The sequence below is a fragment of the Centroberyx affinis genome, unplaced genomic scaffold (genome assembly GCF_046629955.1).
Source record: "Centroberyx affinis isolate AG114_WGS23_722 - 3 ecotype Tasmania unplaced genomic scaffold, CSIRO-AGI_Caff_v1 ptg001667l_1, whole genome shotgun sequence".
In the NCBI taxonomy this organism is placed as follows: domain Eukaryota; kingdom Metazoa; phylum Chordata; class Actinopteri; order Beryciformes; family Berycidae; genus Centroberyx; species Centroberyx affinis.
Window position 1 is genome coordinate 152,618 of NW_027280092.1, and position 17,432 is coordinate 170,049.

The window sequence follows — 17,432 nt, forward strand, 5'->3', positions numbered from 1 at the left end:
CCCCTCTCTGATTTACACACACTAGAGATCAGTAGCAATGCAAATGTCCCCATTAGGCTCACTGTTCTCACATCGTCTCACCACTAACTGAATCATTACCACGTCAAAACAGCCAAGGAGGGGGAACACAAACAACCACTTGGATGGTAACACAGGGCCTAATCTAATTCATCTTTGTAAAAGGATTGCAAATGGGGGAGAGAGTACCCTGCATCAACATGTCCAGCCTATTGTGCAGGGTAAGAGGGCTGTCTGAATTTGAAATGAGTCACTGTCTTTGTTTGAAGCCCCCAAAAGGTCCAGTTAAAAAGTGATTGTTAAACACTTATCTTGTGTTCAATGTGCACAAGTTAAACTCCAGTGTGTTCTGAAGCCTGCTGTGAGGGGAAATGTTGTCACTTTCCTCAAGTAGCACTTCTAAACAAAACATTCAGTTGAATTCTTATCCTAGTCCATGGTTCAAATTAAAAATAGGGATTAGGCTTGTATTTATATTCTGTATTAGAAGTGTAACTATATTTCAAAAATCTATATAGAAATTTGTAATGCCTTACAATTAAGGCCAGCTGACAAGTATCAGTCACGGGTTCATAAACTATTTATGCCTGGAACCCAGATAATATATTTAGTCTATTGCTCTGGGACTCAAGCTCATGAAAATATAATTAATCATGCCCTTGGGGGACCAGGGGACCTAAGCCCCAGGGTTAGGAAAAACTGATATAAGCCCATATGCTCTCATGACCATTGTGTCATGTTTACTTATGACATTATTTAATAATAAGTATATTTGCACAGCCCCTTTTAACAAAGCGACAACGTTCTGTTTAATGTGTGGAAGCTGATCATGTTGTTTGGGAGATGTGAGGGTAAATGTAAAAATAAAGCAAACACACTGACAGAAAATGTGGTGGCTACTTACATCAAACAGTAGGTTAGTCTTAAACTGTGGTTAGCACATAACATTTCCCCTGCCTATTGATCTTTTGTGAGGCAAGAGATCCAAATTCTCGAGATGCAAAATATCTTTTCATCTTTAACTCGCTTTGCGTTACCCGTGAGTTCCAATATTGCCTTTTCCTTGCTGTAGGAGTCAGCATTATGTTTGCTCCTAAAACATTATTCTATGTTCTTAGAGAGTGTTCAGTCCACAATATTGTGAAAAGAAAAACGGCACCACTGGTAATTATACTAGCTAAGCCTCTCTAAAAGCCGGGAGAACAAATCTCTGGATGGCAAATAGAGGCTTTGGGCCACAATGGAGTGTCACACAGTCAGCAGGCGCCCTGAAATAACACTGAACAAACACTACATTACATAGACCTTTTACAGCATAATAGTGCTGATAACGTGTGATTAACATGAGTTCCCTCTTCATCCAAAGACTTAAATTAGAGATGGGGTTTTTTTCATAGGCTTTGATTCAAAGACCTGGATCTTAAAACACCATGTTTAAGAATTACTTTGAGAAGGAGTAGCCTAAACTAAATCCATACTGTGTCAAAGCCAGCCCACTGGAACTAAGGGGAATATATACAACAGGGAGCCTAGGCTAGTGGAAGACTATATGACATTAAACATGATCACTGGTTTTCACAGAGACCACTGCTTCAGTTTATCTAAGTACAAGACAATTGTAAAGTCTTCAATACAAGTGACCCTGTGTGGTACAGTTTTAAACTTAGGCTTATGCCTACAGTGTGGGCTAGTACAAAAATATTTTATCTTCAGCAACTAGTTTTCTACTTGAATTTCCCATCATTTCCACAACGTGATAAATAAAATGTAAAAGCAATGTTTCTCTCCTACTTAATTTGAATGGTGGTGACCAATGAAATGGTGCTATGGGCGGCCTTATTGGCATTGACCGTGAATAAAAGAGAAAAGATTGGCTGAAATCAAAACACCCACCTACATCCTCAACCACACCCACACACATCTTTATAAACAGCACGCGGAAGGCTGCGCGCATTTTTGAAAGTTAATTAGTGCGGAGGAAATCCCTCCTATTTTGTCAGGACAGGTCAGTTTCGCTCACTTGCCACTCCATATCTACAGGACTGTCGTGCTCAAGTGTTAGCAGTTTTACCAACAACTTAGGGCGTCGTTTTTAAGTCTTTCTTTTACATTTTTTCCTGTAAAGCAGCTGTAGAAATGGCAGACTGGAAGCCGCAGTTAAGCTACAACTACAACCCATCTTACCATGCCTATGCCTACGGCCTCATGTACCAAGCCGGGCACGAGCAGAACCACGGCAATCTGACCGGCTGGGGCGAGGCCGGGGTTACCGAGCTGGGTAACTTCAACCCCGGGGTGACACAGGCCTACTACACCGCCTCCAGGAGCCGGGAAGAGTCTCCGCCCCAGAGCCCGGAGCAACATGCTGTGAACAGCCACGGTCACTACCAGGGCTCCGGGGTCGTCTACCTCGGTGACACCCAAGCAGGCCGGCTCCTCCTGTCCGGACCACACCGGGCTGCGTACGATGCACGGGAAAACGAGACCAGACGTGCCGGTAGCGATTCAACGAGTGACTCGGAGGCGCACACCTCACCGGGTATGTAACGTTAGGTGTAAGCTAGCTTGGCTAACGAGCTAAAGCTAACACCTGCCCTTGTAAGTTAGAGACATCTAAGCAGTTGTTGCAACTCCCATTACTTAGGGATTTAGACACTTTCCCCATCCTTACATTTCCCGGTTCGCTGGCAAAGGAGAGTATTTCGCTCTCTAGTATCGCCCATGAGGTCCAACCCAAAGCCATCTTGGTTAAAAAGGGGTTTTGAAACATCCCGCCACTGAGTGTGCCGAGGGAGCTTGGTAGAGCTATGTGGCGACATCTCGCGATGGAATTTGAGAACAGCATCTAAACACACAGTGAAACTGGAGCACAATGTTTCACACAAAAGTTTCTCTAAACTGGAGTAGTTTAGGGAGTTACAATGGATCCCCAGTCAAATAGGAGTAGTTCAATATCAGTCTTTTTTAATTAACTGGATGTGGGCACAGCGAGAGAATGTATAAGAATCATAATTTCTGATCAGAGGTTTCAGTCTGCTGTTAATTCCCCTGTTAATCTACAGTACAGCCAGACAACAAAACTTTGTCCCTGGGACAAAATCAAATGTAGGCTATATCCAGGTACTCTTAACAAAAAACTACGCTGTATGATTTCCCCAGAAAGACATCCTCTTATTAACACTTCCCCGTTGATGATCCAACAGTCATATGGACTCATAGTTTGTTTCCCCTCGCTCAGATTCATGGAGTTCTGGCAGTAGCAGAGAAGGGAGTCTCCCTCAGGCAGACCCTGCTATGTGGGCAAAGAAAGACCGTGACGACGAGACGGACAGCGGGAGCCCTGATGCCAGGGAGGACGTTTCCAACTCTCTCATCGAGGAGCCGCAAAACTTCACTATCAGGGAACTAACAGGGAACGAGAGCACCAACACCCCTAGCCCTCTACCCGTACCCTTGTCTACCCCAAAGAAGACGAGCACTGCTGCTAATAACGCTAAAGGGAAGGCCAGGACAGCCTTCTCTGAGAGTCAGATGAACGCCCTCGTCCAGCGCTTCAACGTCCAGAGGTACCTGACCCCGGCTGAGATGAAAAACCTGGCAGGACTCACAGGGCTGACCTACAAACAGGTGAGGGGTTTGATGAGGGTGTTGTAGAACTACAGTTTGGTCACGTTTGTTTGAGCACATAGCTCTTTTCAGTTTCATGTTACTTGTTCAGTTATTTGCATGCTTTTCACACCTTGCATTTTCAACAAACGCTACCTCAGTCCACATGAACAAGAACATAGTTTGAATACATGTTTAGTTGAGTTCTGACATACCTTGTTTAAAGGAAAGAATAGCACCCTTACCCTTGTCTTAAAAAACTGACCTGTGCCTGTTGTTGTGTGTAGGTGAAGACTTGGTTTCAGAATCGAAGGATGAAGCTGAGGCGGCATCAGAAGGACACCAGCTGGGTGTCTGAGCGCTACACCATCAACAAGGACAGCCCAAATCCTGCCACCATCTTCTCCAACATGCCCCCACACATCCAAGCAGTGAGTAGCTCCCAAGTATTTGTAATGTGATCATTGCTCTGCATTCTGATATTATGTATATATACAATTCATTAATGGAGATGTATGCATAATGCATTTTTTATCTTATCATCTACCATATGTTGTTGATCGTACCCCTCTTGGGAGTTGAGCCTAAAATTTTCAGACATTTGATTGTTTTACACAAGTACATGTTTTACTGATTCTCAACATCAAGGACTATGTAGTTCAGTGACATCAGAGGATTGCATTTTCCTTGATACTGAGAACTCAAAAAAAGGAAAAATAAGATATTTTCGCAATTGGCAGTTTGGAATGGATTTCCATCTAAAGCAGACAGTTGTCCTGCCCATGTGCCCTGTTGGCCAGTAACAGAGGAACAGCAGGTTTGGACACAGAGTGACACGTCTATAATGGAGGCCTGTCCACAGTGCGGTCATGGCTTTAAAGGCACGACGATACACAGCCACAAATTAAACTGATTTGCTATATATTCTAGTGCTTTTAAAGATGAATTGTATCTTGTATGCAGTAAAGTAGGATAGTCTATGTAAATTCTATACTAACTACAACCTGTTATACAGTATCAGGGCGAGGCCCGGGCCCAGCTGCAGGAGCAGTACAACCATCAGATGAGAGAAGCGGCAGCTTTCAAGAAGGCGACTCCCCAGAACCTGGCCTACTACCTGGCTGCTGTGGGTGCTGCTGGGTCTGCCGGATACCCATCCTGGTCCCCCGCCTCGCCCCAAACTGCGGCCGGCACCACCAGGCCCCAGGCGGCCAGCTGGCCCGTGACCCCGGCCGTCGGTCACTATGATTACAGTCCCAATGCATTCAGCACATCCAGCGGTGCTGCTGTAGCAACTACCAGTGTGCACAACCCAAGCTGTGACAGCAAAGATGGGGAGCCAGCCCACGTCCGCAGTCCCTTACATATGGCCATGGCGCATAACTCCAGCCAGTAGTTGCTCAGTCCGGGGCTAGTGGGTATAAAAGCTGTTCCGTGTAAGTTATCTTGTGTTTTGATACTCCAGTGGCCACGTTAATATTCGGTCCACAAGTTTCAACAAATACTGAACCACTGTACATATTTTAACTGTCATTTGAATTTGTGGCTGGGTGTACATATGCCTTGTTCATACTGCTGTTTATAAGTACTAAGTATCAAGTACTTTTTTTTTTTTTTACTTGGAAGTTTTATTTTTATACAAGAGTATTTAATATACGTTTATGTTTGTTCTTTGCGCTTGGTGATGCTCCTAACAGGACAAAGTCCTGCATAGGTCCAAGTTGGATGTGTCTACCATATTACATTGTTTTTGGTGAACTGTCATAATGCAAAGTACTGATGTAGATCTGATGTGTTCACATCTTAATGGATTTTTTTTTAATAAATGCAAGTTCACTTTGGCAACTTGAAATTTTGTCAGTTTTTCATTGAGGGTAACATGTCTAATAATATAGCATAAGCTATTATGTTTGCACATTTACTACAAATTGTTTTTTTTCCTCTGAGAGTTTAAGGCCTTAAAAGACCAAAAATGAATTTAATGTTTTAGCTTTTACAAGCCACTGGAATCACAGGGGCTCAATAACAATGCAGTTTGCTCGCTAATGTCAGTTGGCTGTAAAATAAGTTTTAGATATCCTCTACAAAGGAATCAAAGACATTCTCTGAAGCTGTTAGTCTTTGAAGAAACTGAACCCAGAACTGTTCACTGGCAAATCATGGTAAATATTGTAATAAAAAGCATTTTATTGAAAAGATTGTATATTTACATCAGAACCAAAATCACAGTCAATGGTGACCATAGAACACAATGACAATATTGCTCCCATCACCAACATTTTGCAACAGCTCTTCACTCTGCCAGGCACCAGTCCTCTTCTCCACTGCAGGGCCACATGGAGCTTAGCAGGGCCAGTGCGAAATACAAAACTGTATTCTATTTTTATAACTGTCATATCATTTGTGTGTGTATGGGGGAGCAAAATCCTAAAAGTTAAAACTTGCGCTGCTGCATCGTCAATCAAAACTATGAATCGGCTGTCAAATGATCTGAGATGGAGCATGTGGATCCTGCCAAGCCACAATTGACCCTGTAGTGGAAACCAGGGCATCTGATGCCAAACTGCCAGCCAGCATCATACAATGATAAAACCATTCACGCATACCTTACCATACACATTTTTCCATTCACTCTTGATGGGCCGCAATCATCCCTTTATAATGCAATATCCCCCTTTACCCTTAAACACATGACCCCGCCCCTCCCCACCTCACCCTTCATCTGTCCATTCATTCTTTCAGCCAATCTTCCCTTATTCCAACCATGATGGCTCTTACAGTCTTTTCGTTTTCTCCTGTCAAATCAAGATAAAAGGCCCCTGTTTCTCCTCCCATTTACCCCATAGGAGGTGTGTGTGTATGTCTGAAAGAGCAAGAGAGAGGAGAATGACATTGTCCGTGTGTGCGTGTGTAGAATGATGAAATGCGTATTCAGAAGAGTGTGTGTGTGTGTGTGTGTGTCTCATCTCTAGTCCATCTTGAGGCTGCGGTAGATGTAGCGGATGAACGCCAGCGAGGCCCAGAACGACACGGTGCCCAGCATCAGGGAGAAGACCAGCGCCGTGAGCAGCGAGTAGCCGAAGAACTCGGCGCTCTGCACCAGGCCGCTCATGGACGAGCGGTTCCGGTAGTAGAAGACGGAGTAGACGAAGATGAAGAGGCCCGTGGAGCCGGTGCTCAGCACACTCCGCCACCACCACCGGTAGTCCTCGCCCGACAGCAGGAAGTAGGTGAGCGCCACGGAGATGCAGGCGCCCACCGAGAGGAGGATGGCGAAGACGCACAGCAGGATGCCGTACAGCGTGTAGTGCTCCCTGCCCCACACCGTGGCGAAGATGTAGTACAGCTCCACAGAGATGGCACTGAGGAGGGAGGAGAGGAGGGAAGGAATGGGCAGAGGAAGGGAAGGAGAGGAGGAATAGGGGAAGGAAGGGAGAAGGGGGGGAAGAGAAGAACAGAGTAAAGGAAGTGAGGAAGAGAGGGGAGATAGAAGGAGTACAGAGAGAGACAGAGGGAGCGAGGCAGAGGAAGAAGCATTATTACAGCAATGAACACACCACAAAATAGAATTCAAGAGGCTGTGCTTTCAAGGGGTTTTGTTCAGTCGAGTGGATAATTCCCGCAGAACAAAAAAACAACAACAAAACAACTGCTCCCCTCACAGCAGCCTCACAGGGAGGATGAAATGAAATCCAGATCCAGGCAGACTCCACTCAAGACAGGACTGAAAGCGCTGACTCGGGACTCAAGATCAAGATCAAGATCAAGAAGCTAAACAGAGCTGACATAAAAGTAAAAACTCATTGTGGGATATCATTTAATTTATTAATTATCTTAAGCCCTTTGCCACCAAATGTTTTGATGATGGGATTATTTTTATATGAATACAAGTCATTTCAGGTACAAAATATTTTTCAAGACTGTTATATGGCACTTCGAAGACCTTGAAATGTTGCCTTTTCACCTCCTGTGTATATTTTCCTTGACCTATTAACTACTGTTTGTAACTTAACAGCAGTTAATAGGGAGAGGAGAGGAAACATTTTATACCATTAATGTGTTCATTAATGGCTCTTCAACCCACCTAAAAGACCATAAACTTTCTGTTTTTTATTAAAGCACTTTGAATTCCAATTTATATATGAAATGTACTAATACTAATAATACTGATGTAATACTAATGGTGGAAAAAAAGTGAAGAGTGGACTCCTTCAAAATCAGAACATAGGGTTTATTTTGTTTATTTTGGCAGCTCCAGATTGTACATCGGCATGACATCACAGATTAGAGACGTGCTCAAGTTCAGCAGTACTGACTGGACTGTCCTTGGCCATAAGAAACAGTCTCCTGGGTGATGAGTATAACAGTAAATATAACAAATAATAATAACATATTGGTAGGTGTACACCTCTTTCACAGACCGGAGGACGACTCACCTGAAGGGCAGGAAGCCGCCGATGGCCATGTGCACGGCTGTGTGTTTGTACCAGGGCTGCGTGGGGATCTGCCGGGGGATGTTGCGGGTGCGGCACGGCGCCTGGAAGCTGCCGGCCCGGTTCTTTCCCACGATGCCGCCGATGACGGTGAGGGGGAAGCCCACCAGCACCCAGGCTCCCAGCAGCAGCAGCACCGTGGTGGCCGGCAGAGCCTGGGTGGAGCCGCTCCACCAGTGCACCGAGTTCACCACGCTCCACGTCAGGAACAGAGGAGCTGGGGAAGGAAGGAGCAGATGAATACAGGTGGGGATAGGGGGGCAACTTTCTGGGCAACAAAGAAGGCCAAACCTCCCAGCAACAGGAAACAAAATAGGTCCAAAATCCCAGGGTCCAAAATCTATTTGGTCCAAAATCATTGCTCAAGCATTGTGCCTTTACTGCCAATACTGAGATATAATGAGATACAGCTGCTGAATTAATTTAAAAATATCTAAATCACAATAGTGACAATTTTCCAAACACAGGTGGTTATATTTTTTCAGGCAGCTTCCTAAACAAAGAACCCGTGTTCTGTGTTAATGAATTATGAATGAATGAATACATCATGTACTGAATAGACTGGTATTGTCACAGTGTACGCTGCACCAAAGGAGATTACCATGATACACCAGGAGGCACCCTTTCTATCCAGTCTAATTCTAATTCTATGAGAAGTAAGCCAGTAAGTCTTGAGTGGAATCATTCCAAGATTTTTTCATTAAATGTTGGGAGCAAAAGGTGCTCTGAGGAACAAAAATAGTAAGTAAAAGGTGTCATGTCTGCTAGCAAAGGCTAACAGGGGGAAGTGACAACCAGGAACCCTGCCAGTTACAGCGGCTAATTCATGAGAAAAAGCCCCATTCATTTTCTATCGATCTATGATATAGTTTGCTGTAGCAAAAAAAACAAAAACAATTCCAGCCAACATACAATCAAAATCAACAAAAACATCTGTCATTCATTAATTTAGGTTAAGACTTTTCTCACAAAACCAACAGGGGGAGAAATAAAAACTTTGCCTCCCTAAAGCTCCTTAAGCTGGCAGCACCCAAGCAGAGGAGAAGAGTAGATATTTCCAAAGAGTCTATATCCATTTTGGGGAAAAAAAATCATTACTTGAAATTGATATATCAGAATTGCCAAATCATTGAGCCTGTCAGTGTTTTCATTTTGGAAACCAATGACTTAAGTTACCTGCTATCATTCATTTTTTCCCATAAATATCTAATTTTATAAAGGGTGGATGGGGAAGAAATGGAAAGAAAAAGGAAGTAAAGCAAGGATGGAGAAAGGGAAAAATGAAGCTATGGGCAGAGAGAGGAAGTAAAGAAAGTCCAGAGGACAGAATATAGGAGGGTGGGAAGGATGTATGGATGAAGAGATAAATGGGTGGATGGATGATGGATGGGTGGGTGGATGGATGTAAGGAAATACAGATGGAGAGGAAATAACTGTGAGCCAAGAAGTGAGGTGTGAGAGGGGAGTACAGTTTGAAGGTAATTGAATCTCAGTTAAGCGTGCAAATCCATTACTGATAATTGTTTAAAACCTTGTATAAAAAGAAAGAAGCGTGTCCTCCATGCATAAACTATACATGCATATGGTTTATGTGAAAGAAAGTCAACCGTAACTCATAAAATACATCTCCCATTACTATTCAGTACATAGTAATTCAGATTGATGCGGTGACCTAAGTGTCGCCTGGCTGCTCCTTTCTATATATTGTAAATTTGTTGAATAAAAACTATAAATTGTCTGCTGGCCTCACTGCAGTGTCTGGGAAGAAAGGGGGAAAAGTGGTGAATACTACGCTAACAGTCAAAAGTGGACACACCCGATTGAATGTTTTTCATTATCTTAAAGCCATTTTAATCTAAAGGCTTATGCTTAAATGCTTAAAATTTGTTTCTTAGACAAATATAAACAGTGAAGCTGATGTCTATGTATGAATTTCTTTCCAAAGCCTTTGTCTTTCCATCAAGGCAAAGAGCAGCTACTTTAAAGAACCTAAAATATAAGATAGTTTTGATTTGTTTGATTGCAACACTTTTTTGGTCACTGCATAATTCCATTTGTGTTATTTCATAGTTTTGATGTCTTTACTATTATTCTAAAATGTGGAAAAACGTAAAAATAAAGAAAAATGCGTATGTCCAAACTTTTGACTGGTAGTGTATTTTTATATCAACGTCCTATTACTCTTACTTCGTGGAAAGCAGTGTATCTTTAATGGTCACTTCACTCACCGGAGAAGAGCGAGGAGGTGAGGATGATGTTCCAGACCCAGCGCTGGCCGTGGATCTGTGTGTAGAAGCTGCACGAGACGTAGCCGGACACACAGCTGGTCAGAGCGTACAGGACGATGGCCGCAGAGTTGATGGCGCCGTGGCGATGCACGTTGAACATTCCCAGCAATGCCATGACGATGATCCCTATAGCAACCAGTGGACAGGACGTTAGTGGGGTCAGGATGCTTTATCTGTAGAAGCACTGGAAAGACTTTAGGCAGGAATAAGGATGAGAGGAAATAAAAGCATGAATGGCTTTTTCCAGATTGATAAAAGATAAAAACAGCAAACATTTTGGAGAAGGTTCCGGGGGGGAAGAAGTGTCCATACCCGACACCAGAACTACATTTGGGCAAATAGGGTGAATCTACAGGGTCTCAATTAGTGGGGATGGTCCGCTCTTCTCTAATGCAGCCCTACTTTGTGGTTTAGGCTGATAAAACAGGTGTATTTTTACCTAAAAATCTTGTAGCTGTAAAATAATTCCGGGACATTCTACATTTGCCAGCAAGTAAATACCTGCCTTCAATGTGCTAATATTTGGTTTTATATATATATATACACTACAAATAATCTTCCTAATCTTGAGTTTCACCCATTTTTGCACAGTGTCTCAACTGAACCAAGGCTTAAAAATCCTTCTTTAGCCTGTCTCCTCCCCTTCATCCACACCTGCCCCTTGTGATTGAAGTGGATTCAATCAGTGAAATCAATAAGGGATCATAGCTCTCACCTAGTCAGTTTAATTCATGAAAAGAACAAGAGGTTTTTGTATTTTGTACACGCTCCTTGAAATACTGTGGTTAAAATTTAAGAGCAAATTTGTCAGCTGCAGACAAAGTTGATTCATCATCACCCAGGTAAATGGAGTGGCTGAATGCACCTCCCTATGTCTAGCTGTGTATCTGTGTGCATTCACACAGCTATATTCTACATGTGTGTGTGCCATTATCGGGTTTCTGGTTCTTATGTCACACTGCCATTCAGTACAAAGAGGGTGCAGCTACGGGTCGGTGCTGCTCACACAACTCGACTGCTCAGTTTTCGAGCAGGACAAAGAAAGTCCCTGATACTCAGTGATTTGGAATTTACCAGACCTGTGTGTGTGTGTGTGTGTGTGTGTCCACGTACATGCATGTGTGTTTGTGTGCGTTTGAGAATGAACACTCACCGGTGGCGAGAGTGAGGAACTGAGCGCCGACTCCCAGCACGGCACACAGCAGGCTTTTGTAAGGGGGAAACCTGAAGACGTCGGTGTGTATGATCTTCCAGCCGTTGTCTCCCTGGTCCAGATCGTCACAGCCGCCCTCCTCCTCCACATTGTACCTGCAGATGAGGCAGAGGCGCTTTAATCCGGGACGTGAACAGGTGCGCAACAGGCAGGAAAACTGCTCTCCCATTAGAAATGAATGTGACTTGTACATGTGCACACACTTCTGTGGGGAAAGTAGATCAGCAGGTGTCTGCAAGTTTCATAACCTTTTGGACACCAATGCCAGTTAGAATGAAATATAAGACCAATTTTGCCACTGAAATGTGAAAAGTGAAAATGAAAAGCTGTAGACCAATCAGAATACAGATCTGTATGACTGGGTTTTAGAACCTCTAAACCTGAATCTCAGACTTAAAAGCTTTTTAACCAATTCACAAGATATACAACTATCCCTACCATCATTCCCAATACAGGGTATCTGCAGGTTTCAGAAAGCCAAATGTAAAACATTTAAATGCTATCTGGAATTGAATTTAAAACCAGTTTAAAAAACCGAAACCAGCATATTTCTGACTGAACACAGCTAATGAAACTTCTGAAACTATACATGGGCAGAATAACAAAAAGGACAACATGAAATTTATTGTTAAGGGAAGTCAAACTGTGTTTACTAGACCTGACAGGATGCATATTGCACTACTAATCCTGTTGTGTTTTAATCTAAGAGTGGACATGCGGCTCAAAGAAGCCTGTCATTGCACAGTGAAAAAATAAGACCTCTAATAACTGTATTTTAATACGCATTCAAGCCCTGCTAAGACACAAAAATCCCCAAACACTCATCCTGAACTCCAAATAATCGCGACTGACCTGGCGAAGTCGTTCTTGAGGACCCGCATGAGGATGATGATGACAAAGCCCAGCAGCAGCACCACCAGCACCAGGGAGTTGATGATGGACAGCCAGTGGATCTCCAGCGTCTTGGGGAAGAAGGAGTAGTCCCTGAGGCGCTCGGCCCGCCGGGCGTGAGGCAGCGGCGAATCGAACCAGTGCACGCTGTAGGTGTGGGTGACCTTCAGGCTGCCGCCGCCCACCCCGACGCCGGCCACCGCCCCGCCCCCCTCCTCCAGGGGGACGGGCTTCACGTCCTTCACCGAGACGTTGGCGAAAATCACAGAGTCGCCGTTGTATTCGATGTTGAAGTCCAGGTGAGTCCACAGGCCCACCTGAGGGGAGGGAGAGAGAGAGGAGAGGAGAGGAGAGGAGAGGAGAGGAGAGGAGAGGAGAGGAGAGGAGAGGAGAGGAGAGGAGAGGAGAGGAGAGGAGAGAAGAGAAGAGAAGAGAAAGTGACAGATAAGAGAAGATGACAGATAAGAGGAGTGCTAACTGAAGTTTCACAATAGCTGAAACATACTTTGCATAAAGCGATAACAAAATAAAACAAACTCACAGTCTCTCTCTCTCTCTCTCTCTCTCACACACACACTTCACCCTGTAACTGTGGAATCCAATCTAGCGTATCCCACAAACCCTCCGATACACAATCTCTCACACACTCACTCTCTCTCACGCTCACACACACAGCTGCAGGTTTACCTTGTGACTGTGAGGCAGGAAGCCGCTCTCCTCCATGTATCCCACAAACCCCCAGATTGGAATGTCATCCAGGACAAACTCAAAGTAGTACAGCTCCTCTATGGCCTCACGAAGCAGGTCCACCTGACACACACACACACATCCAGGATCACATCCCGCCTGTTTTAATGATGGCTACGAGTCCTAGTCAACTGTACAAACCGGTGTGAGACAGCGCTTTCAGGATTGATTTAATCTGAATACTTTGGGGGAAAAGAAGATAAAGACTGCTTGATTTATCATTCAATTCAACAAATCATCTGTGATGATCGTCCACACTGTCCATTAACATCCGAGCCAGGTTTTCATATACAGTCGGCACTCACTTAAAATAGCACAAGAAATGTATATCAGATCCTGTGTATTGGTAAATATCTTGCAACTCATGAAGGCCGTTTAAGTCTTGGGCGAGAAAAGCCAGCACACCTCAAGAAGTTCAAATATTCAAATAATAATTAAAAAAAACAACACTATTTGATTATATTTTTTGACTAAGTTTGTAATTTTGTTAGTGTTCATTTTGATGCAATGACTTTTGTAACTTGGTTTCAAATCATTCAAATCAAATGGCATCTCAAATCAAAGACTCACCCGACATTTCTCAGAGACGCAGAGAACTAATTAATTCAGAGATTCTTCAGCCATGATAATTATCAGAATTATCTCAAAAGCGGGTCCTAACACTGTACGATTTGAAAAATGGCGCGGAGGAGAAGGAACTAACTCCCTGCAGCTTCCACCATCCCAACACCAGTCAATTACATTTAAAATCCTTAAAAGCTAGTCAATAAATAATACACATTTTAAATCATCAATTTACAGTTTTGCAAAGTGAGACCACTGATATCCCATGATGCCTGCCTGTGATGCAAAGAGTTGAGATGAAACTGGACTGGACCGGTGCAATTAAATACCTGTTTCTCTGAGAGAGTGAGCTGGCAAAGTGTTTTTTTCTCTGTGTTCTCTCCGAAGCGGATGTGATATAATGACTCTGCCATTCTGTCGCCGTCCAACACTTCCCCCAGACTCAGGGACTTGTGGTGCACCTGAACAAGACGTGTTACAACGTTAACGACAGACAGAGCTTTCGCGGCTAATTCCGTTACCTAGTGGATTTCAAAGGAGCACATTATGCTCCCAGGTCGTCACAGCAGGTACGGTGAGAAAAAAATGTGTTTGGCTGCAATCACACTTCATCGCTGCCTCGTCGTGTTTTATTTACACATTCTAAAGAGGTGTGTAATCAGTTACTACTGTTGTGCATCTTGGCACCGTCACCAACACCATGCACAATCACACTCTTTTGCTTATATTTACTTTCCTTCAGAGCCGTGAGTCATGAATTAAGCCCTGATTTCCATGTCATGAGGCCTTTAAACAAGAGAGAAAAAAAGCCTCTTATCTTGACAAGTGTAATTTCTTGACAGCAAACAATGAATGAATAGGTGGATAAGTAAGTAAATAAATAAGATTAGCAAGTGGATATTGAAGTGGTTAATTCCACAATTTCATATAACATTTGAACCTGAAGTTTCATACAGCCTGACAAAGACCTCTAGCTCCACTAAGAGTTATATCAGCGGATCGCAACAAAGACTGACCTTCTCGGGCCTGCAGACGGGCAGAGTGTAGTAGTGATACGTCTCCTGGGGGTTATGGTAAGGGCCCACTTTGTTGACATACAGAGTCACGTTATCCCCCCGCTTGTAGCCGAGTGCCCAGCCCGGCAGGAGGCACAGGACCAAGACGCAGTACAGGCCCATCGTCCTCAGACAGCCACCTGGCAGGTGTCCTATTCCCAGCTGCATAACCCCTGGAGCAAAGACACACAGTTCGTCAGTTCGTATGGGACAGGGACGGCTTTCTACCCGGAATAAACTAGACTGTCTGTCCTGAGATTTCTGCTTCTCATTTCAAGACTAGGAATAAGCTGAAGATGTCCACAGATGTCATTTAAGGATAATATCTGAGGGCTTATACTGTATGTCAAGTGGTACGAACAGAGGATTTCCTGCAGCATCACTCCTACAAAGTTAAAACAAAACACTGCAGAAAATTGAGAAACAGTTGTGAGACATGGTGTAACCACGCTGAATTACACCGTGTTTCATCAGCTTAATCAGTCACAAGGACGTCTCTCTACCTGGAATAAAATTAGCTCTGTTCATTCTCGGCTGTCTGTCATGAGTTTGTGAGACTAGAAATAAAGTGACATGACACATGTTGATCTAGGGATTAGTTTGAGCTTTCTCTACTAAATACCATGACATATTAACATGTTAGGGCAATGTAGATGAGTAAATAATCATGACCAACCACACTGTTTCACTACAATTGTGCACCTTATGTTAGCCATATAGGTTTTGTTGCATCACCACCACATCCTTGGTGAAAGCATCTCTGTTGTCTCAAAAACTGGATCATGTATCATCACCTTTAGGGTAGAGGGGAATTTCAGAAGTTGATCCCTAGTCAGTGCTAAAGGGCAACTGTCTGCCTCAGCTTTTTTGACAAACAGTGGTCTAGAATCACTGGTCAGGTCTCACTGACATAAATTTCACTATTATTCACTTAAGTTGAATATTTGCACTTTTTAGTATCCATACTCTTATAAGAGTTTTTTCTGGGGACCTGCAGTCAGCACCACTTTCTTACATTCAAAACCTAGTATATAAATTGTAGTTTTACTGCATCTAAAACCAAGAAAATTTGGACTGCTAATACATTTCATTCCGCATCCTCAAAATTTTTAAGACGCAGTATTGCTGGTCTGCAATAATTCGGGATAAAAAGTAGTGAAGAAATAAATCACGGTGACAGCAGATCCCCAGGACAGCTAATGTTGGAAGTTGACTGCTCCTGGACCCCTAAGGAGATGCGCCTGCTGAATAGCGAACAAGTTTTACCACTGTGAAATATGGCCTTGAGAGGAAGGCTGGTTTCAGATCAGTACTCTGATTTCCGCTTTAACAGCTACCTACAGGACCTGAGGTGGTTCCCCTATAGGTGCAGAAAAAAAGGAGAGGCTCAAGAAGCTGCTCTCTTGCTCGAGAGTGTCTCACTGTCTCCTGCCCCCTCACACATGGTAGTATCTCCAATCTGGGCCTCCTAAACTTTTAGATAGTCAAATAGATACACTTTAAGACCAAAGAAAAAAATTGCCCCAAGTAACCCCATCTGAGAAGATATTTGTTGGCAGATATGACAGAATTATTAGGTGGGGAAGTAACAACAGTAGAGTCCTGCTTTTATAAACTCTCGCTGCACTAATTTCTAGTGAGTAAAATAATAGTGAAATTAAACTATTCCTCATTTTGCTGTGAACCCCCTGGAACCCCCTTAAGGACCCCCCTGGTCCCCCCCCCCCCCGACCCCAGTTTGGGAACCTAAGTGAGAGCAAGGTGTCAAAGTGTCACAAAACAATGTAAATTGCACTGCAACTGTATTTGGCTTCCGCTTTCAGTGGTTAAAAACAAACGATTGAGCTACATCCAGACTGCATAATTAGAGAGCTGCCCTTGTATTTTGATAAAACGGCTGGACTCACTAAAAGACAACAGTCAAGACACATAGTTACTATACTATTTTAGTTTGTATCACTGTTATTGTTGTGTGCCTATAGTCCTCTCTACCGAGCACATCCAGTAATGCTGCAGATCCGACAAAACCTGCCTGTCCGCCGGATTCTTCGGATTCCAGGCCCCAAGAGTCTCCTCTCTCCTCCAGTATGCGCCGACAGAGAACCAAATCCTACACGTTTATAAACATCTTGGAAATTCTCGTTTTTTCTTCCCCGGGTATTATGCATTCATTATGCGCAGATCCGGGAACACCGAGTACTTTTATCGACACATGAGACGAGCTTGAAGAAGGGGACCGACTCCACGTCACCTCAGAAAATAAAAATAATGACGGTTGAGTTTTCCGGAGTGGGCGGAGAAAGTAAAAACACACCTCCAACGTTACCTTACTAACCGGTAATATGTCCCACTAAAACAACATCTGAGACGAACGCGGGTGATATATCGCGATTTAACGCGACTGAAATCCAATATTAACCTGTTTAAGTCGTTACCAGAGTGACTCTATTATTTTGCTATTTTGACCGGATTTCCTTCAACCTTAATGAACCAATCGAATGCCCTTCCATTGCTTCCCCTGACGGACCCAGACAAAACTAATCGGTACCGCACAATC

The 17,432-nt window shown here is 43.6% G+C and overlaps 2 protein-coding genes across 3 annotated transcripts; one reads left to right on the plus strand and one right to left on the minus strand.

Moving 5' to 3' along the window:
* Positions 1-2,154: 2,154 nt before the first annotated feature.
* nanog (nanog homeobox) lies at positions 2,155-5,020 on the plus strand. The gene is made up of 4 exons (XM_071528381.1): positions 2,155-2,557; positions 3,257-3,645; positions 3,912-4,055; positions 4,640-5,020. The coding sequence occupies exons 1-4, from the start codon at positions 2,155-2,157 to the stop codon at positions 5,018-5,020; spliced, it is 1,317 nt and encodes a 438-aa protein (XP_071384482.1).
* A 781-nt stretch (positions 5,021-5,801) lies between these two features.
* Positions 5,802-17,338, minus strand: tm9sf1 (transmembrane 9 superfamily member 1). 2 transcript variants are annotated; one of them, XM_071528363.1, is made up of 9 exons: positions 16,908-17,338; positions 14,837-15,048; positions 14,150-14,281; positions 13,197-13,319; positions 12,471-12,826; positions 11,559-11,713; positions 10,346-10,531; positions 8,061-8,334; positions 5,802-6,986 (listed from the first exon to the last, which is right to left on the minus strand). In XM_071528363.1, exons 1-9 carry the CDS (start codon positions 17,041-17,043, stop codon positions 6,593-6,595), a joined length of 1,968 nt encoding a protein of 655 aa, XP_071384464.1. In that variant the 5' UTR covers positions 17,044-17,338; the 3' UTR covers positions 5,802-6,592. The 2 variants fall into 2 exon arrangements, with proteins under 2 accessions (XP_071384464.1, XP_071384465.1); XM_071528364.1 differs by having other exon boundaries at positions 16,868-17,338.
* Positions 17,339-17,432: the final 94 nt, after the last annotated feature.